Source organism: Episyrphus balteatus, chromosome 3, assembly GCF_945859705.1.
Source record: "Episyrphus balteatus chromosome 3, idEpiBalt1.1, whole genome shotgun sequence".
In the NCBI taxonomy this organism is placed as follows: domain Eukaryota; kingdom Metazoa; phylum Arthropoda; class Insecta; order Diptera; family Syrphidae; genus Episyrphus; species Episyrphus balteatus.
The window spans coordinates 85740407-85761977 of NC_079136.1; the positions used below are offsets into that span (position 1 = coordinate 85740407).

The following is a 21571-nucleotide window of genomic DNA, read 5'->3' on the forward strand; positions in this document are numbered from 1 at the left end:
GATTGTCTCAATTTTATAACTCAATTGTGTATTTTAAGTGCAAAATATGATTCTCTGTCATTTTCCCTGAGTCTGAAGACCTTTATCTTGAATATCCAACCACTCGAACCCAAACTATGAGCATTTTAAAACAACAATTTCAAGCCTATTTTTAGAGTTTCGTTGTTCAATTTGTTGTTAGTTTGAGTTGTTTGAAAACTTTCGACAAAATTTTAAAGTGGTTGTCTTCAAAATCTTATATTATGAGTTCTATTGATCGGATTTTCAAGATTAATGTTTTCAGGCTCAGGGAAAATGACAGAGCATCGTTGTCCTTTATACATTGAACAATGCACTAACAATACTAATACTGCATTATCTTGCATTCTTAACACAATACAGCGAAACGTCTATAGTAAAAGTTTTTCCTGGGCTATAATTCTTTCATTTGATACCAATTTCATTAATGGCCGCTCAACGTCCAAAATGCCCATTCTCCTTTAAATAGGTTTTCAGAATTCTTTATTTGAATAAAAAATGAATTCACTGTGCAAAAACACCAGGACCTTAGTTATTTAAGGCTTTTTAGAGAATTAAGTTCCTGAGTGGAAAAACTATTATTTCAGAATAATAAAAAAAATCCCCTAATTTTCGCAGATTTTTATTTTGAGGCTAGATGGCACGGAGATGGTGCTCCACGAGCATTAATATCTCTTTTAGAAAACGGCTCTAACGAATTTCATTAAATTTGCTATAAATATTGCTATTAGTAATATTAACGAAGCATAACGTTTAAATGTTTTCTCAAAAAATACGGATAATGGAAAATGGAATATAGTATTAACATTTTTTTTAAATCGCTGGGGTCGGCTCTTCCTCAACTTCGTAAATGAGTTATTGCAATTTGCCGAAAATGGCTCTAAAGAATTTGATTGAATTTGCTAATGCTGTTAATAATTCTAGCTAAAGTGCGTTTTTAGCGTTTCTGAAAAAAAATCCGGATAAAGGAAATATAATATTTCCATTTTTTTTTTAATTAATTCACTGATATCTTCCCGTATATCGTTTATTGCTAAACCAATTCTGATTAAAATGTTTGTGTAGACAGTTTGTATAATATATGTAGTAAATGATATACATAGCTAACCTAATTAAAATTTTACATTTTGAATGTTAACTAGTACGAGTATAAAGGTACTTTGAGCTAGAAGATCAAGTACGAACAATTCTAAAATCAAATCTGAATCTTAAACATGTTAGTCTTAAAAACAACCAACTAAAAATGTGTCACAATAAACAAAAACAGTTTTTTTTCATAACGATAAATTTAAAATCAATAAAAACTTTTGTCAAAAGTATTGAAAAAGGTTAACAACTGAAGGGTCAACTTTGCAATGGATTCAACGCGTCATTCAGTGAGATACAGCCGGCATCAAAAATTTCATGAAAAAATCGAAGGCTTATTAGAGGCGATTTTCTGTATATTTCATACTTAATCGGAACATAATATGTCTCCTTGTCCTTAACAATTTAATAAAATTATAACGGCTAAAAAAAAAGTTCGCTCTTAATGTAATGCTAAAAGTACCTACGTAAGTGGCTGAAGAACTCAGTTACCTACGTAACTGGTCATAATTAAGTATTTAATTTAATTTTTACATAATTTTTTAATACAATTAATTCATTCATTTAATGCAATGCATATTAAAAACACCTTTAGACTTAAAGGAATTCATAAGAAGTAAATGAAAAGAATGTAAGTAAGTAGGTATTTGATTTGCTCAAATAATTACTTTCCTTCCTCTAGGTTTTGATGTTTACTAGGCTTAACTGAATTATCAGTTAATGGGATCAAAAACAATTTTTGAATCGATAATTAATTCATGGAATTTCAAGCTCAACGGCCAGACTAATCGATAAGAAATCATGAAAAAATTGTTTTACAAAGAAAATTTTAATTGAACAATAATTATTTTTTGTTTAGCCTTGTTTTTTGTCAATCGTCAGTTAGACTATCAGAAGAATAAATGTCAATATAAAAAAAACTTTTATTCTTAGGAATAAACTCTATCTGAGGTTTATCTGACTATTAAAAAAATGGCCCTTAATATGAAAAACTTTTTTAAGAAATTAAAGTTTTTCAATTGAATTGATTTCCTATCGATTATTCCACCATTTGTGCTTGAAATAATATGAAATGTAATTTAAAGTTTTTATTCATGATCAGACTTTTCCCAGCTCTCTACTTGCCAATTACTACACCGTTGGCAATAATTTTGTGTTAGGGCCAGTTTGTTGACACTCGATTTATCTTTTAATAAAGGATTACTCTAAGGAAAATCCTTGATTAAAAGATAATCCATTGTGAACAAACCGGCCCTTAGTGTTTTGTTACAAAGTATAAATGTATTAAGAAATTCAACCTTTTTTAATTAATTTAAAAATTTATTTTTTATTCCATTAACAACTACGCTATAAACCACATTCAAACCATATTCCTCACGAATGTTCCTAAGAAGCTTCTACAAAAAGCTTATCATACGGTAAATTTTCAAATACATTATTTAAAACATCTTTAAACACTGGTGTAAAAGCTTTTAGTATTGAGTTTTTTACTTCTCCAAAAATATCCTTCCAGTTTTCATTTAAAAATGAGTTTGTAGTATCACCCAATGCCTTATCACCATTGTAAAGATTCTCAAAATCAAAATGAACTCGTGTTGTATCTAAACCCACTTTCAGCTTTTTTACATGCATGTAGGTTTCGCTATTTTTGACAAGTGGTTCTCCAGTTAATTTCAATGAAATTTTTACATTTGCTGCAAAATAAAATTGATTAAAATATATTTTTTCTTCTCTAAAATGTTTGTAAAATTCTACCCATTGTTATATTGCTTCTTCCGGTGCCACTGATAGGTAAGACTAAAACTTTTCCTTGAATTGTATAGTCACTTAACAAGTACATTAACTTTGATGATATGGTTATCTCATGAGTTTGTTCAAGATCCTTTCCAAATCCTCTGCAAAAATTCAAAGAAGAAAAAAGAGAACTTTAATGTCTATTTTTGCAATTTTATATGGAATCTTACTTCACGTGAGTTGCTTTAGCTCCTTTAAAGCCATGCATTCGACTATTTCGAAATCTTAAATCAATATAAACAGGGTTTTCTTTGGGTTGCTTTATGGCTATTTCAGAAATCTTCAATGGATTCAAATCGGGGATGTTGAGAGGAGCATAACCTTGAGATATTGACATTAATGGATTTTTGTTTTTTGTGTTTTTTTTTTAAATAAATGCTTACCACCTATTTTTTCATCAAGGAACAAATTAACCACCTTTTTAATGCACTCACTGTCACCATAAGGGCATGGTTTTGGATTGTTTGCTTTATTGAATAAATATTAATGTTAAAAAAAAATGTTAAAACAAATAAAGAACTTTAAGAAGCAATTCTTACGAAAGTCTCCTGCCACAAAGGATATATAGTTTATAAAGAACAAAATATAAACCGTAGATATGGAACGAATCATTGTAAAGAAGTATTAACTATTAAGTACCGAGATTGTTTATTTGCGAGCTAGTGAAGTGTTGTAAATGTAGAAAGATAATGATTGTCTTATTTATATATTCTTGAAGTTTTTATAACGATATATTTTAAAGGTCAGAATCAGGTAATGTAATTGAAGCCAACTAGCTCATGAGCGGAGATTAAATTAAAAGAGTTTAAAGGCGTTTGTTTAATGCATGTATGTTACTTTACGATGCATCGAAACTTAATTTAATTCTGAAATTATTGTCTTCGTTGACTTTGTCTTATTGAACAAACTTACACACAAAACTATAAACTTAATTCAATTAGGTGTTTGAATCAAAAATGATAGTTGGATGTTTCAAATCAATTTCATTGAATTTGTATCGTATACACATTTAATGAAGATCAAGTACTCTTGTATCAAGCATCCATTAGATATCGATATGGATTTAATTCAGTGGCGTTGCATAGGTTTATGTAGCCCGTGAGCCATGGCACACAGTGTATTGAAAATTTTTAAAAAAGGTGGTAGAGGTATAAATTTTATTTTGAATGTATGAATGGATTCCAATGATATTGAGTATTTTTTTTTAATTTTCAAGCAATAAACATCATTGTCCCATTAAAAAAACATAAAAATTCTCTGCATAAACGGGTGGAGATCAATAGAAGAAATAAGATAATAAATAGACCAGTGCCGAAGCCTTCAAAAACATTAAAAAGTAAGAAAAAATCATAAGTAGGATAAAACCCATTGGAAAAGGAGGTGAATATGATATGTTTTTTTTGTAATTAAAAAGTTAATAACTTTTTATTTACTTGTATTTAGTCAAAACAAGGTTAAAAATAAATATTTTAAATCAAATAAATTTCTGTGTATTTGAGACATAATTAGGTAGGTTTTCACCAAATTTCGTAGAAAAAAAAAACAATTTTTGAAAAAGATAAAAATAAAAAAACCAAAAACTCGGTTTTTTGAAATTTTCACATAAATTTTGAGTTTAGGTAAAAAACATAAGTTGTAGATCTTTTTATTACCTACAATTTTGCCTTACAACTTTTTTCCATAGGACTTGTAGTTCTGCCGGAAATCGAGATATACCATTTTACCATGAAAAACTCAACCCACCCACTTCCCGAACTCGGCTCGCCCGTAATTTATTTTTCCTTTCATTTTTATCATATTCACCTCCTTTTCCAATAGGTTTCATCCTACTATGATTTTTTTTGTTTTCAAAAATGATCGACCCTGGGCTAAAAGGTAAAAACATGAAAAATAAAATACCTACATATACATATGTACGTAGGTATATGCAAATTAATAAACACAGTCATCATCATCAGTTTTTTGAAACACACACATCTTAAAGTCTATGTGAAGTTGGCATCCCCAAACGCTAATTTTTTTTCGAACCTGCCTGGTTTGAATGCCCAAGATTAGCCCAGAGGATATCCCAAAACCCTTAGTTCTAAAATTCTAGCTGCGGTTCGTTTGCTCAACGTAAGCCCAGGATAGCCCAACTTTTATTTTCGCTAACTTACCCTGAACTTAAAAATTAAAGAAGCATTATTTTGTATTCACCTCACAAAAAAAAATATTACGCATACACCACAGTGACCCATTTAATTTATAATTGCCATATCGGCCATTCCAAAGTAACGGAGAGGACATATTGACGTTTGTTTCAAGTTTATCTCGTTAAAGAAGCAATCTTTTTTCTTGAAACTTCTTGGGTATTAAGGACTCATGATAAAGTTGATGTTCTAGAAGTTCCACGTAAAATTTATTTAACGTAGCCAAATTATTCCGAGATAAAGACGGTAACGGAGAAGACGCGTACTCGTCTTCTCCGTTACCATCTTTGTCTGTGAATAATTTAGCTACTCTTAATGAGTTTTTCGTGAAACTTCTAGCACATCATGTCATGAGTCCTTTAAGGACCACCAATTTTAAAGAAAAATAATTGCTTCTTTAACGAGATAAACTGGATAACAAACGTCAAAATGACCTAAAAGTTAAAATGGAATGGCCCATATGAGCATTTAGAAAAGCTACATGATTGGTAAAATCTATCCTAACAATTTTTACACTGAATAAAAAAGTTTTGATTTTTAAGGGGTTGGTAATTTGAAAAAAAATGTCTGTCATAATTTTTGAAGTAAGAGTGGGCTAACGAAAAAAAGTGATGTGAGTTTTGTTGGAATTGTCATGGTCAGGTTAGTTCAGAAAGGTTTAAAAAGTACTATTCGTAATTCGTGTATCATGTAGGTACTGAAAAAGAAATCACCTCACACACCATTTTATATTTGTTGTTACTTTTAAGAAATGTTTGGATAGGTTTTACTACTATTGCAAATAAAAAAAAAATGCTTAAGAAAAAAAAGTATTTATTGCAGCTGATAAAAATTTGCATTAAAAATTTAAAAAAATATTTGCATTAAAAAAATACTTTGCATTAAGAAATAAATGTTATGTCAACTATAACATTGAACCTAATGTATGGTCAAATAGTCAAAATTGTAAGAAATTTGACGAATATTAAAAAAAAAATAAAACATTTTCCATTGATTTGTGAAAATTGCAGAAAATTTTTTATTTGCAAAAAATGTTTTTTTTAAAGCAAATATTTTTCAGTTGTAGCAGAAATTTTATTTTCAATGCAAATATTTTTCAGTTGCAAAATTTTTTTTTTCAGTTGCGATAAATATTTTTTTGTGTTTATATTTGCAATAAATATTTTTTTTATTGATATTTTTACAACCCCTGCTTCACATTATGTGTGTTCAACGAAGCTGTTCTGGACTGCTCCAGACAGAAAAGATCAGTTATGCTGTTCATTGAGGTTTTTCTGTTCTGAACTGTTCTAGTTTGCTGTCTAATGACTCTGTCTAGAACAGATTAGAACAGGATTTTCTGTTCTTACTTTGTTACATGTTACAACAGATTCGTGAGAACTGTCAAAAGCAAAGCTGTCATTTTTTTATTTATGCTGTGCGAATATTTCTCGTATCCTCGTTATATTTTTCACAAAAAAAAAAAAGAAAACACAAACGAGAAACGAAAATATCACACAATTTACATTTTTTTTTTTTATTTTGACAACTGACCTTTAACTGACTGTTCTAACTTGTTCTGACGTTTCTGACGAAACTTTGCTGTGCCTTCCTGTTCTGATCTAGAAAAATCCTTGTTGAATACAACTATAAGCGAGCATCACTTTTTATCAAATCATGCTTGAAAACAAAACATTAGCCCTGTTGCATTGGAGATGGTAAAATACACATTCATATCTCCTCGTATTGCAGAATTGCAGTACTCATTGATCTACTCATGAGTAAACTACCACCTCCAATGGAACAGGGCTACAGTTCATCAATCTCAACTAAACAGTCCAAAGGGAACATTCCAAAAATGAAATTACGTCGGTAATATAGTAAAATGGTTAAAGTTTTTGAACACATCCTTTAAAAAAAAAAACTTCAAACATTGACGTTTGCATTTTGTATGTTTTTTGTTTTTGCATTCGTGATAATTTTTCATTTAATTTCAATTTGTCGAAGTCTGAAACCATTGTTCAATTAAACAAATAAGTTTGTCAAAACTATCTTCCAATTCCTAAAAAAAAAAAATGTCATGGATAACTGGTCTTGCTGACAAAGCAGAAAATATATTGAATAAATTAGATCAAAATGCTGCAACAGCTCTCCAAACTCCACCAAATTCTTCCAACACAATTACCACCACATCATCATTACCAACAATTATTAATCCAAACATTATTCAAAACGATAGAATTGAAGTTATAAATCGAATTTATCCAGCCAATTCTCTACAACTCGTCAAATCACCACTTTCCCCAAAACGAACTCCATCGACGCCCACAAAATCAAGTCCAACAAAACAAGTTGCTTCATCTGTCGATACAATCGATTTCCCTCAAGACATATCGAATCTCTCTTCACGACGTAGTTCGTTAAGTTCACAACCCGACTCAGTGACAATTGATATGTCTGTCACATCTGAAAAGAACAATGTTCCAACTCAACCCAAATCGATTTCAGAGATTCAAGAGCTTGCTGCATTTAAAATTGCTCTAGCTGATATCTCGAATGAGCGAGATGAACTCAAAGGTAAACTTCTTGCCTTAACAGATAGTAGCCAAAATGCATTAATGCAAACTCGACTCGGAGAAATGGAAATTCTGGTTAATCGATTGACCGCTGAGCGGGATCAAATCCAGAATGAACTTTATGATGCTCAGAGCACAAATAAAGGCTATATGCATTCCATTTCTCAACTAGAGTCTAACATTGCCAAGATTCAACAAGAATTTGTTGATGTCACTAAGAAATTACAAATGCAAATTAAAGAAACCGAACAGCAGCGTCTTGATTTGGTTGAGTATCGTAAAAAAGCACAACTCGCTTTGCAAATGAAAGATCAAATGATTAATGAGTTAAAGTCACAAGGGAATGGGGGAGATATTAAACAATCTTCTTCTGAAAATTCCAATGAACGAGTGTTACTTTTAGAAATAAGCACTTTAAAAGAAGAAAATAAGCAATTTCAAGAAGAAATTCAAAATATTCGCATGCAATTAGAAAATTCAAAGGCAAATCTTCATTCGATTTGTCGTCAGCATGAGGAGACTCTTTCAATACTTCATACAAACGATGATACACTTCGGAAAGATATACGTTCCGAGAAGGAGCGGATATTACAACTTGAATCTGAGTTGAGGGTTTTGAATCAGGAATTGTTGGCTACACGGAAGCAAATGGCAAGTCAAATGGAAACCTATTCGGCTACTATTCAGGAGAAGGAGAAACAGTTGGAAAGAGTTAAGGCTAGTTATGCAGCTGCACAAGCAGATCCTACTGCTTTCGAGACACGAATAAGGGCTTTAACTCAAACTCTGGTGGAAAAGCAAAATTCAGTAGAAACAATGACAGCGGAGAGGAATGCATTGAAATTCCAATTGGAAAAGGCTGAGGTATGGTTTTCTTCTTTATTTTTTATTCTTTAATAGATTGCCATTTCTCATCTCACTCATAATAAACTGGTGTATTACAACTGATACCCTGTTTCCTAGAAAGTGGCGAAGTTTGACAAAAAACGTAATTTTCATGACTCTTGCAAACTTGAGACCAATCAGCATGCTAACATGCCTCTCTAAGGTCTTCGAGAAGATAATTGAGAAGCAAATTTAAAGGCACATTTCCAACAATTTGTTATACTTAAAAAAATCTACCTTAAGCGCAAACCATAGCTACTCCTCTGCTATGCTGAATCTTCTCGACGACATTAGGGTAGACTTTGATAAGGGTTATTTTAATCTACTCTGCTTACTCGATCCAAGAACTTTGACAAAGTAAATCATAAAATTCTTCAACGCAAACTGCAAACTTCTTTGGTTTTGTTGAAAGGGCATGCAAACTCCTAGCTGATTTTATCTGTCTGGTAGATTGAATACATTTTTTTCTGATTTGTAGATATTCTCTTTCTAAACCTGTTGTGCAGATGTTCCAACAGCGATCTATTCTTGGAGCAATACTTTTTTGCATGTTCATCAATGATCTGCCGTTTTGCTGTTCACAGGCCTCGGTCCACTTACATGCTGACGATGTCCAACTAAATCTATCAAAGCCTTTCAATCAGCTGGATGAACTTTCGCTCTCAATCAATGAAGATGTCCGTTAAATAAAGGCTTGATCTATCGCCAATGAGCTACTCTTGAACCCTGTAAATCACAAATCATTCTTTTAACCTAAAAATTTTTGATCACTACATCATTGCAGACGTATGGCTGAGAAATGACAAAAATAAAGTGGTTGAGCAATTTATTTACTAGCTTCGGGTATCGGGTACGTTATTAACCTTACATAATATGGATATAAACACACCAATGTTATAATTGGTCGAATTGGATTGTATTGTAGTATTTACGGGTGTTTGCGTAAGTTATCTCCCTTGGCTTACTATACTTCTGTTTAAACTCGACGCAAGCTGGTACTGTCTTAATTTTTCCATTAATTAGTTATGCTGAAATTGTTTATAGTATCCATGACTCACTATCTAAGCGAAAGTTTCAAGTTGCTTCTAACGATGCTGCTCGATATGTCAACGGGCTCTTAGGTTGCACTCTACAACAAACTTCGATTCAAGAAACTGCTTATTTTAACATAAACTTATTCAACTTATGATGCCATTTTATTTATATAACAGACTTTCATTAAATAGATCCACTAAAAGCAATAATCTAATCCCTTATATATAAACCTACATGAATTCCTTCCGTTTATTTTCCATTCGTGCTGCCAGACTCTGCAACTCTATCATCAATAATCAAATTAATTGTAAACTGCAAAAAGTTTAATACTGCAATTTTTCTTCATTTCTCATCTCTCCCAATCTAACATTAACACTAATCCAATTTTAATCCTAATTCCAAATCCCACAAAGATTTGCTCATCAAAATTAATTCAATGTTAATCTTCCATAATATGCAAGTACTATAAAAGTTATAATCTTACAGTAAAAATCGTTATTGTTGATAAATAAAAAAAAAACTTAAACTTTCTTGATTCCAGAACCAGTTGAGATTGTCTGCATTTAACACTTCAACAGAACGGAATCCTCTCACACTCGTCAATCACACAGATGATGGTTAGACAGAAATTGGCTCTTTCAACAACTCATATTGAAATTATTTTTTTCATTTCAGTTAAAGCTCAATTTCCAATTCTCATGCGAGAAAATCCATTTGATAATCGAGTTGCCAGAAGGGTGAAACGTGCTTATTCCACACTAGACTCAGCAGGGATACGATTGGGAGCATTTTTGAGAAGATATCCACTAATGCGAATTGCTGTTTTGATGTATGTTGGGTTATTGCATTTGTGGGTTATGTTTGTATTGCTATCGTCTACACCAACATAACCTTGAATGGAAGGTGATAGTTGTTGTTTGTTAGAATTTATGTAAATATGTATTATTCCAATATATTTTAATTTTTATTGAAGTAATCTTTAATCTCAAAATATGTGTTTATTTTTATTTATTTGGAAAATATTCTTCCCCTTGGTTTTACGGTTGAAATAACTGCCTGACCAAGAGTAGAAGATAATTATGAATAGATAACAAGCATCAGATAGGGATGTATTTAATGATGATGAACTCTGCATACAAAATAAGGACAACAACAAAATAAGAGTTTTCATATCAACAAACATAAAACCATGTTGATATTGGATGTACGAATTTTCCGAGGAGCCAACATTGACTCGGATCACTATCTTGTTGTTGTTAAATTCCAGATATAAGGATACCCATGGTACCTGAAAAGTTACCGGATATTGTTGAAAAATTTGTCACAAGAAACTGCAATCGCATGATAGAGCCAGACCACGATTCTCATAATCTGGCACCTGTTACCCCTGTGAATTGAAATATTTTGATTTTGAACGAAATTTATAAATCATTCAAAAATTGTATCGCCAGTAGTAAAAATTACAGAACATGTGAACAGGGGCCCATGTATTTTGTTCGAAAGTTAAAAATTTCTAAAACGAATATTTTATACTCTGTATTTCTTAGGCGGAACTAAATCTACTACATACTTTCGACACGAGAATTTCCAAAGTGGAATTTTCGTACCCCATAAACATTTGAATACACAAAATTTATTCTACAACAAATGTGATAGCGGAATGTACAAGGAATACCTCAAAATATTATTTTTTTGAAAGAAAATCTTAGTGATGGTAAAAAACTAAGCAAATTAAATTTATTTAATAGGATTTTCCAAACTAAAATTTACCAAAAATAGGTCTTATCACGAATTCCGTTCGTATCAAAAATTTTCTACAATTCCCGAGAGTCCATGAAGCCAGGAAAATCCAACAATTTATGGAAGAAATTTGTATAAAAAATATATGCATAAGAAACTCAGGCCGATCTTCGATGACAACCAGCAAAAGTTCAATAGGTTTCCGAGCAATCCGTTATTCATTTATTTCTGCATTTAGTGCAACCAAATCTATTTGACTTCGTTGTATATTAAACAAATTCTATAATTTTTTTTTAATTAATTTTAGTACAAACGACTTACGTAATAGGGGGGATTTTTGTTCAAAAACAAGAAGACTTGCACTAGATCAACCCTCGTTTACAACTAGTTTAGAGGAAAGTAAAGAAAGAACATCAACTGTGATAATTCTTACAATACCTAATCAATGCGATTTTTAACGATAATTACAGACTCTATCTTCCTTTTTAATGAAACAATCAAATACATTTTTTTTTTCATTTTTATCAATGACATAACTTTAAAAAATAGAGATAATTTTTATTTAAAAATTTTGATTTAAGAAACAAAAAAATGCCACCGCCAAACTATAACAAGTTTATTTGGTTTTAATACTTAAATACATTTTCCCTTGAATTGTTTGTTTCACCGGATTGATTTTCTTCAATATTTGCGTCATAGTCTCAACCAGACGTTCGCTCGAGACACCAGTCTTTTTATTCTTGAATTTGGTTAAAAGTTCAGTTGCAGTCATGGGCTTACGAACTAAGTATCTACGGACAGCATCTTCAGTAATACCATAGTCACTATAAAGATAAAACAACATTATAATTGAAACTTGGAAGACTATGTTAATAATAGACTTACTCTTTGCTGTTACTGGAGTTGACAACACCAGCAAAAGTGGATGGCAATGCTGGAGCTGATTCGACTTTCATCCTTTTAGCTGGAGTACTCAATGGACTGTTACTATTTTCAGATCCAGTCAAATCAGATGGCATGCTATTGCCCTTGCGCTTGTTAATATCTGTCGACATGCCTGTAGGGGTGCCAGCACGTGATGGATTTTTAGATGACTCCTTTGGATTGGGTTTCTTCTTTTTATCTTCGTTTTCTGAATCACTACTGTCTGAGCTGAAGTCACTTGAAGAATCTAAAATGATTTAAAAATAAATGAAAAGAGTAATTTTATAACGGAACTCGTTCGGTTTATACCTTTCTTTTCATCCTTGTTTTGTTTCTTTGTTTTCTTCTTCTCCTTGGGACTGTCTTCTTTATCTTTTTGTTTCTTCTTTTCTTCATCTTTACCAGATTCATCAGATTTCTTTTCTTCTTCATCTTCTTCGTCTGATGTCAATAGCTTTCGAAGTGCATCCTCTTCAGCTACTGATTTCATATCCTTGTCCAATTTCGATTCAGGATCCGGTTCGCTAAAAAATTAAAGAAAGAAACATGAAAAATGGAATCAATTTTAATGAAATTGGGAGCTTACTCTTCACTTGATTCAGTATCATAATCCATTTCCCTTCCTTCCTCGTCACCATCATCGGACTCTTCGAAAGCTTCATCGTCGACGTCCTTTTTCTTCTTTTTCTCAGGTTGACCTTTTTTGTTCTTCTTCTTCTTGGCATCGTCATCACTGTCTTCTTCTTTTTTTTCCTTTTCTCCTTCCTCCTCCGAATCAGATTCATCTTCAGAGTCGATCCATTCGTCCATGTCACTTATTTTGAGTTCTTTTGCCTTCTTCGATCCTCCTTTGACTTTGACCTCTTCGGGATCTTGTTCTGGATCCTCTTCGTCACCCTTCAAACGTTTCCTCAACATAAGCGAGAAATAATTCATCACTTTTTTTCTCCTTCCGAACTCGTGTTCGGCTTCTTCTGCCGAAAGGGATTTATACCTAGAAACCAACTGATTAACCAAAATCGTATGGGTCAAAATCATGGATGTAGAAAATTTCATGGCCAGACATTTATTTAAAATCAAAATAATATTAAATTAAAGATTTTTTCTCATTTACCAATTGAAATAATAGGCACGTATTTCCTTTCTTAGCACCGCTTATACACAATACTTTTTATAAATTTGTACATCTCTTACAAAAAAAATTAAATTGTGTTATTTTTTATACATTAATAAAAGCTGTCCCAAGAAAATAGACGCATCGTACCAACATTTCTTAAAGTGTCAATATTTTAATCATCTAACGTACAAATTTTGCGACAAGCAGTTTTTAAAGTTGATATTATATAGATATATCATTTAACACCTATTTGTATGGGTAAATATATTAAATTTTTGTTATAAGTTAGTTATAAGTTAGTTTTAGTTTCACTTATAAGTAGCGTACATCAATTAACCGTCATTCCGGGAACGCTTGTTTTGCGGTATATTTAGATTAAAATTTTATTTTTTTGGTGATATTGTGATCAAAAATGGAGGCCACTACAATATAATCTCTTAAATATTTCGTTTTAGTTTGTGACATAAAAAATAGATTAAGGTCAAAAAGTCATTTCCGGGAACGCTTTTAGAATCTGAATAAATAATGTGGTCTTACACACATTATTCTGCATTCTGCATATAATCAGAAAGTATGGCTGTAATATACGCTTTTATCAAAAAAATTGCCAAAAAACAAGAGAAAAAAAATTGCTTATGGCCTAAGTATTTCGGACATGCATAAAAAGTTTTTTTTTTGTAGAAATTGATCTCTGGACCAAGAAATAAAGTTATATTGTCGCTGTAGTTCTAATACCTGGTAACCCAGAAAAGTTGATTTTTTAAGGAGAGGCAAAAAACTAAGTAGGAAATGTATGAGGATCAATACAAATGATCTGGTTTTGATTAATAGAATCTGTGAAAATATCGATTTTAGGCAAATAGGGGCTTTTCTATTACATCGGGATTTTTTCCAACAATATAATTGCATCATTAGCCCAAGATCGGCTTTTTCTGTGTTACGAGGTATTAGTACTACAGCGACGATATATGATTCATTTAAGACCTATTATCTTAATATAATGATCAGGGAACGGATTTTTCTAACTTTTTTTCTGCGTTATGGTAAGAAAGTTTAGACTTTATACAAACACGATTCATGCCCCCCTGATTCCAAATATGTTTTTTATAATTTTGCCCTTTTTACCCGTTAGTGTCCTTTTTACTCATCAGTACCTATTTTGGGCAGTTTTGTTTGTTTTGTATGCCTTTTTTAAGTTGTATATTGCTTTTTTAAATCGAAAAAAAAATTTGAATCTAAATTTCTATATGCCATAAAGCTTAAAATTACGTTCACTTCAGCAGAGATTATTTCGCTTTAAAATATGGCCGTAACATAACCGTAAGAAAAAAAAAATTGCTTGAACTGAACATGAACACATAAGAAACAAAAAGTATAGGAATATTGAGTCATTGAGTAGGTACTTTTCTTGTCTAAAAAAATTTCATATTTTTTCTCAAGCGTTTAAACTTTTTTGAATTTTGTTAGACCGAAAATCAGGTAATTTTGGGAGACGTAACTGTAAATACTTTTATTTTTAAATCTTTTTTTTCAAAGGACACCGTTTAGGCAAGTTTTCCCCTTTTTAAAGAATATCTGTTTTCAACTTCAATCAGGGACTAAATAAATTCTGTAATTAATAGCGACATTAATTCCAGACTTCCCGAAAACATTGAATTGAATAACTTCTACAATTTTAAATCGGGTCTCTACTTCTGCTCAAGTAGAAAGGTCTTTACGCTCATTCACGACGCTTCTTAAAGACAATCACAGGAGGCTGTTTCCTGAAAAGCTTTTGGTAGTTCAATACTTTAATTATTAAATATCAAGCTATTTTTTTTATTTAATAAATGCCTTTTTTTTCCTTTTATTTGCCTTTTTTTAACTTTTTAGATCATAAAAATCCTTTCCCTGATAATGATACATCATTCACAATGATATTATTTCTAGACCTCTAAGTCGTTTTGAAAAAATCACCATCATTTTGAGGAACGTTTTTCTAGAACCTATACATTTTTTTGCTCTGCCCGTTCATGAATGGTGCGTGTCATGTGGCCATGTGTTATGGTAATATGGCCATATTTTGAAATATGGAGATATGACGCAATTTGAAAGTGTCATATGGCCATATTCGAACACATGTCGCTTTGCTTAAGAGTAGGGTTGCCATGCGTCCGGGTTTTCCCGGACATGTACTCTTTTTTGGCTGTGTGGGGGACGTCCGGGATAGTTTCTATCAATTGTCCGGGATTGTACTCTTTTGAAGCCTTTAAAAATCTCACTTTTTGTATGCTACTCTTAATTCATTCCATATTCAAAAAACGAATCGAGTTCATTAAAAGCGAGGCGTTTTTATTTTGCTCTATTATCTGCTCAATTCTTTTTTGTGTTCTGTTCCAATATAATCAAAACTCAAAAATGTGCGTATGAGGTACTGGTTAGTGAATTCTCTGACCAACAAAAATTTATTTAAATTTTATTATTTATTACAGTAGGTACCTTATTGTAAGACTCAAGGTGCAAAATTTTAAACGATTAAGAAAAATATAAGGCCGCTTAAGTAAAATGCTAAGTCAAAAAGACCATTTCTTAACTTAAATAGTAACTTACTAAAAATTCTATTAGCATTTAACTAAGGGCCAATTTTTCAATAGTCAGTTAAACAGTAATTTAGTAATTATTCCTAAGGATAGAGAAAAAATCAATTTTTCAACAAGCAGATATAGCTTATTCCTTAGAATAAAACTATCTGCTTCTTTCAGAGACGAATAAAAATTATTTTAAGGAATAATCTCAAAAAAAATACTGTGCTAGTTGTCAAAGCTGTTTTGAAAGAATTTTGAAAAAAATACAGTGGAAAACAAGAAAACAAAAACAATCATGAATAAAAATGACGTTTAATTTTAAATATTTTTGAATTTGACAATTTTTTTATTCTGTAGAATAAATTATTCTTGATTGAAAAATTCCACAACTGACATTGTCAAAACATGACACTTTGGCGACCAATGTCAGCTACCGAATTCTTAATTGTTTAAAATACCGACGAAAAATGCACAAAAACCGATAAACCACGCACACCACTTATTTTTAAACAATTATTTACCATTTGCCGCGATGAAACACGAAGAAAATTTGTTATTTTTCAATTTATAATATTTTTAAATGACATTTTATAAATTAAAACAAAAACTAATTTCCTGTTTACTGCGATTGAAATATAAAAATTAAAGGCCGACCTGACAGATTGGTGCCCATTTTTGACAAACAAATTTTGACAACGTTCGGAATATATTACCTTATTATGTGTACTGTGGAAAAATTCAATGTTTTTATCTGATTGTTTATGAGCCTAATAACTTAATGCATTTCTGCTCGGAAACTGTGATAAAAAATCAGGATGGTTTTCAAACTGATGTTATATACTTAGATTTCTCCAAAGCGTTTGATCGTGTTAACCATTCGATATTACTGAAGAAATTAGCCCGTATAGGCTTTCCCAACTGGTTCCTCGTGTGGCTGAAATCCTATCTTTCAGAAAGAACTCAATATGTACTGTTTAAGAATAAAATGTCTAAAATTATAAATGTCTATTCTGGTGTCCCTCAAGGAAGTCACATTGGTCCTCCATTATTTGTGTTATTTATAAACGACATGTGTAATGTAATAACTCGTTCAAAAATTCTTATGTTTGCCGATGATACAAAATTATTCCATTCTTTCAAGAACCATGAAGATGCACATTTTCTCCAAAGTGACTTAAATAAACTTTTTAATTGGTGCAATATAAATGATATGTCTTTAAATTTATCAAAATGTAAAGTTATGACCTTTACTCGTAAGCTTTCTCCTTTGATAATGAATTATACCATTGCTGATAAATCATTGGAACGTGTCAGTTATTTTTGTGATCTTGGCGTTATTTTGGATGCTAAATTAACTTTCAAAAACCATTGTGACTATTTAATAAACAATGCTAATCGTAAACTTGGTTGCATACGACGGTGGGCAACAGATTTTAACGACCCACAAATACTTAAAACTTTATACTGTGCTCTCGTGAGATCTGGACTTGAATATTGCAGCAGTGTATGGTGTCCACGTTACACTTCAAATATAAATCGGATCGAATCTATTCAGAAAAAGTTTTTACTGTTTGCGCTTCGAAATCTACCTTGGAACAGAGATGTTAACCTACCTCCTTATACACATCGTTTAAAATTAATAGATCTTGATACTTTAAGTAAAAGAAGAACCATTATAAATGTCCTTTTTGTGTTTAATTTATTGACAAATAAAGTTAACTCAAGTGAATTATTGTGTAAAATCAACATAAATGTCCCAAGTAGATCTTTTCGAAATTATGAGCTTTTAAATTTAAGATTTAACAGAACTGTATATGGTCAGCATGAACCCCTCTTTGCAGCATGTGTCGATTTTAATAATTATAGCGATTATATAAATTTTAATAATAATTCAAACAATCTAAAAATATTGTTAAAAAATGTAATTGAATGAAAAACTGTAAATAGGCTAAGAATATATTTTGTAGCTAAATAAATAAATAAATAAATAAATAAATAAATATTCGTCGAACAGTTAACTGTCCTTTTATTAGAAGATTGAAAAATTGGCTCTAAATCGTTTAAAATTTTGAGCAATTGGATTTTGATAGAATTAAAATTTTTTTTTTACTGTAACGAGATTCCAACTTTTGTAATATTAGCTAAAATTTTTACTTTTATTTTTTTTTTGTGAAAAAAATTAGAAAAAAATGCTACGGGAACAAAGGTTAAAAATGTGATTTTTAGTTAAATTTTGAAAAGATTGTTCCACTTTTTTTTTTTTTTATAAAACTATGCATTCCTTTTGTCCTAGTTTTGTACTCTTTTTTGTGTCCTTATTTGTCCGGGAAAGTCCGGGATTTTACATCTCGATTACTAGTTTCGTCAAAATATATCTGGCAACCCTACTTAAGAGTCATATGGCCATATTTAATTGAAACTTTTTTCCATAATATTCTTTTAACTACATAAGATACAATTAAGCTACGGAGACAGCTTATTATTTTCAAAAATACTAGAGAAGTTCTAAATTTATTTAAAACTTAGACTGTGATGGACAGTTTAGGAATGTCCAGGTATGAAATCAATTCTTTTTATCAGAGCACTATTGTGGAAGAAACTTCGCATATACGATTTTTCTATCATAATGATAGAACTGAGCTCATTGTGAAAGAAGAAATGTTTTATTAGATGAAAATATAAGTACTGTCCGTTTCCAGCTACAATATATACAATGACAATCACGTAAGTAAAATTATAATATTTTGTGGGTGTAGTTTGCTTTTGAAATTTAATTTTATCGTTTAATATTTTGTTGCTATCAATCATCGCGTAAGCGTAGGGTGGATGAAGTGGTGGGAAAATTCTGCCATCTTTTGTGATCGAAAAATGCCCCCTAAGCTGAAAGGAAGACTCTACACCGCAGTTGTGCGTCCAGCATTCACATACGGTTCACAATGTTGGACAATGTACAAAAAGTATGAGAGTAAGTTAACGGCAGCTGAGATGAAGATGCTTCGTATGACAGCAGGAGTAACAAAGCTTGATAGAATTAGAAGTACGAAGATCCGAGGAAGCCTTCATGTTAAAAACACCATCTCCCAAAAAATTGAACACGACCGACTCAGTTGGTATTGCCATGTTCAAACGAGAGATCCTGAGAACCCCGTCAAAAAAGCAATATCATACAACGTTCCAACACGAAATAGAAAGAAAGGTAGGCCTAAAAACTCCTGGTACAAGCAAATGCAAAACCACCAGCATTCAGTTGGCCTTAGAAATGGAACAATACAAAACCGGGAGGCTTGCCGCCGATTTCTGAGGTCAACCCGGCGAACCCCACAGGCGGATCACTAGTGTGAAGCAGTTACGTGGGATAGTTATGATCCCCTCGACATCGAGATCATAACAGCGCCGAGAAAAAGGAAGAAGAAGAATATTTTGTTGCTGAAATTTAAGCTGAGTTTATCTATAGAAAAAGTTGTCATATTGCACGAATAGATTCTCGTTTACTTACTATAAGATAAAAAATTTAAACTAAAAAATAAAATCGCCATTCGCTCAAAGCGTAGCGAGCGGAAAAAATGTTTGCCCAAAAGAGAATCGATTTATACTTTATACCTATTAGAAAATAAATAAAAATCTATTCTTGCAAATTGATAATGTTGTCAAGAGGATCATATTAAATCATTAGACTTTGTTATGTCCCTGAATGTAACTTTTTATTTATTATTTTCTAGCACCTAAAAAAACATTTGAGGAAAATATTTGAAAAATTGAATAATCTTTGAAGAAGCTTCACGAAAAAATTAATGCTATTAATGGAAAAATGACAATTTTTAAAACAACTTTCATATTGAAGAAACAAGTTGATTGAATCAATCTTCAGAAATAGATAGTGAAAACGAAAATGCTGATTATTTTCATGCAGGCACTTTAGATGCTGTTGCCACACCTGTTATATGGGTCATCTGTTGTGGAAGTTCTCGTACCATTCTCCTACAGAAACATTCTAGGTACTTTTGGCAGATATAACAAAATAATTTGAAAGTGTTATATGACCATAATGGGCAAATGGCATTGTAGAGAAGCGACAAATTGTCATATGCTCGAATATGCGCATATGACACTTTCACAATGAGTCATTTGGCTATATTTCGAAATATGGCCATATGAAAGGCACCTTCATGAACCGACAAATTATAGCTAAAGCGAACATTTGAGCATGAAATTTGTATCATAAAACAAAGTTGATTTTTTAAGAAATTCCTTCCTCAAAATTTCCCACCTACATGATTTTGACCCTTAAACAAAAAAAGAATATGAACTACAAACCTTTGAATTGGTTGAAAGTTATACCATTCATTCAATGGATATGCTTCAATAGCTCCATCGGGAGCATGCGTAAACACATAGAATGCTGCATTCTCACTTACACCACCCTCACGAATGCCTTTAAACTTTTTGCCACTCTTGCCGCCAACTTTCAAAATCCATGGCTGAGCATCGGGCCGATATTTCTTCGCAATGATGCCAAACTTTTTGCGACGCACTTCCTCACGCAAATCACGATTGTATTCAGAACCGGCGCCGAATTTAGGCATGTCCTCGTCGAATCCTTTGAATTCTTTCATATTGTTTTCCCGCTCAAGTTTGACCATTCGCCATTGGGCAAAGTCAACGTTCAATGTGGCATTGAATCGCATAACGTGGTGTTTTTTTCGCAGATTTTTCGGTACACGTATATTGAATTCCTGGACATTGGATGGTTGTGCGGCGGCGGCGGCTGCGGTGGTGGCAGCCGATGAGGAGGCACTTGTGCTACTACCCGAAGGTTGCTAAAATGTTTGGTTTTATTTTATGAAATTTACTGAGAGTGGAAAAAGAAAAGTTTAACTTACTGCTGTCTTTGACATGGAAGACATTATTCTTCCTTTTATTCAATTTTAGAACTTAAATTATTTAATTAAATATATTTTTTTTCAGGAGAATTAAATTTTAATAGTTTGCACTTGCACTTTCTAAAATGTTGCTGGTTTTTGCTTGACGTTTAATGTTTTGTCAACGTATGTGCTGTCAAGAACGTAAGTAAATGTAATAACGTAATGATGCAGGATTGCCGCATTTACTGAATTAGTCGAATGAGGTATATTCTGTAAAACTCTACATAAACATTTTTCTGTTAAGCTTTGGAGAGATTTCATTTGTGTCGTCTATCGTCTTCCATCAAAATCGGAGTCGGTTCTAGGTTTTGCAAGTTTCACGTCACATCGATGAGAGTGGGAGAGAAACATTGTGGAATGGATTTACAAATACAAATTTATTTTTTATCGGATTTTCGAGAAAAAATCAAGGTTAACCCCTTGTCTGGAAAAAATTACATTTTCAAAAATTTCCTCCAAATCGATCAAGTGAGACATCAAAAGAAAGGTCTTTTTGAACTCTATTCATAACTGCAAACCAAAAGTTTCTTCGAGGTCTGGTTGCTGAATTATTTTGAAATAAAAAATTAAAAAAATATGGTTATTTTTTTCTGAAGCGGATATTTTCGGATCAAAGTCTCGAAACAAGCTTTGGTTTACAGACACGAGTTCACAATGAATAGGCCTATCTATTTATGTAAAAAACTTACAAATTAATTTTTTTCGGTTTTTTTGAGAAAAATCAAGGTTAACCCCTTGCCTG

At 31.8% G+C, this 21571-nt stretch overlaps 3 protein-coding genes across 3 annotated transcripts; 1 reads left to right on the forward strand and 2 right to left on the reverse strand.

Annotated features, from left to right (window-relative positions):
* Positions 1–2416: 2416 nt before the first annotated feature.
* LOC129915447 (protein takeout-like) lies at positions 2417–3589 on the reverse strand. The gene is made up of 5 exons (XM_055994990.1): positions 3438–3589; positions 3282–3365; positions 3069–3219; positions 2860–2999; positions 2417–2798 (listed from the first exon to the last, which is right to left on the reverse strand). The coding sequence occupies exons 1-5, from the start codon at positions 3508–3510 to the stop codon at positions 2491–2493; spliced, it is 756 nt and encodes a 251-aa protein (XP_055850965.1). The 5' UTR covers positions 3511–3589; the 3' UTR covers positions 2417–2490.
* Positions 3590–7040: 3451 nt separating this feature from the next.
* LOC129916003 (golgin-84) lies at positions 7041–10553 on the forward strand. The gene is made up of 3 exons (XM_055995759.1): positions 7041–8506; positions 10104–10179; positions 10238–10553. The coding sequence occupies exons 1-3, from the start codon at positions 7142–7144 to the stop codon at positions 10450–10452; spliced, it is 1656 nt and encodes a 551-aa protein (XP_055851734.1). The 5' UTR covers positions 7041–7141; the 3' UTR covers positions 10453–10553.
* A 1278-nt stretch (positions 10554–11831) lies between these two features.
* On the reverse strand, positions 11832–20937 carry LOC129914802 (general transcription factor IIF subunit 1). The gene is made up of 6 exons (XM_055994203.1): positions 20788–20937; positions 20222–20724; positions 12813–13220; positions 12536–12750; positions 12188–12473; positions 11832–12126 (listed from the first exon to the last, which is right to left on the reverse strand). The coding sequence occupies exons 1-6, from the start codon at positions 20809–20811 to the stop codon at positions 11919–11921; spliced, it is 1644 nt and encodes a 547-aa protein (XP_055850178.1). The 5' UTR covers positions 20812–20937; the 3' UTR covers positions 11832–11918.
* Between the last annotated feature and the right edge of the window lie 634 nt (positions 20938–21571).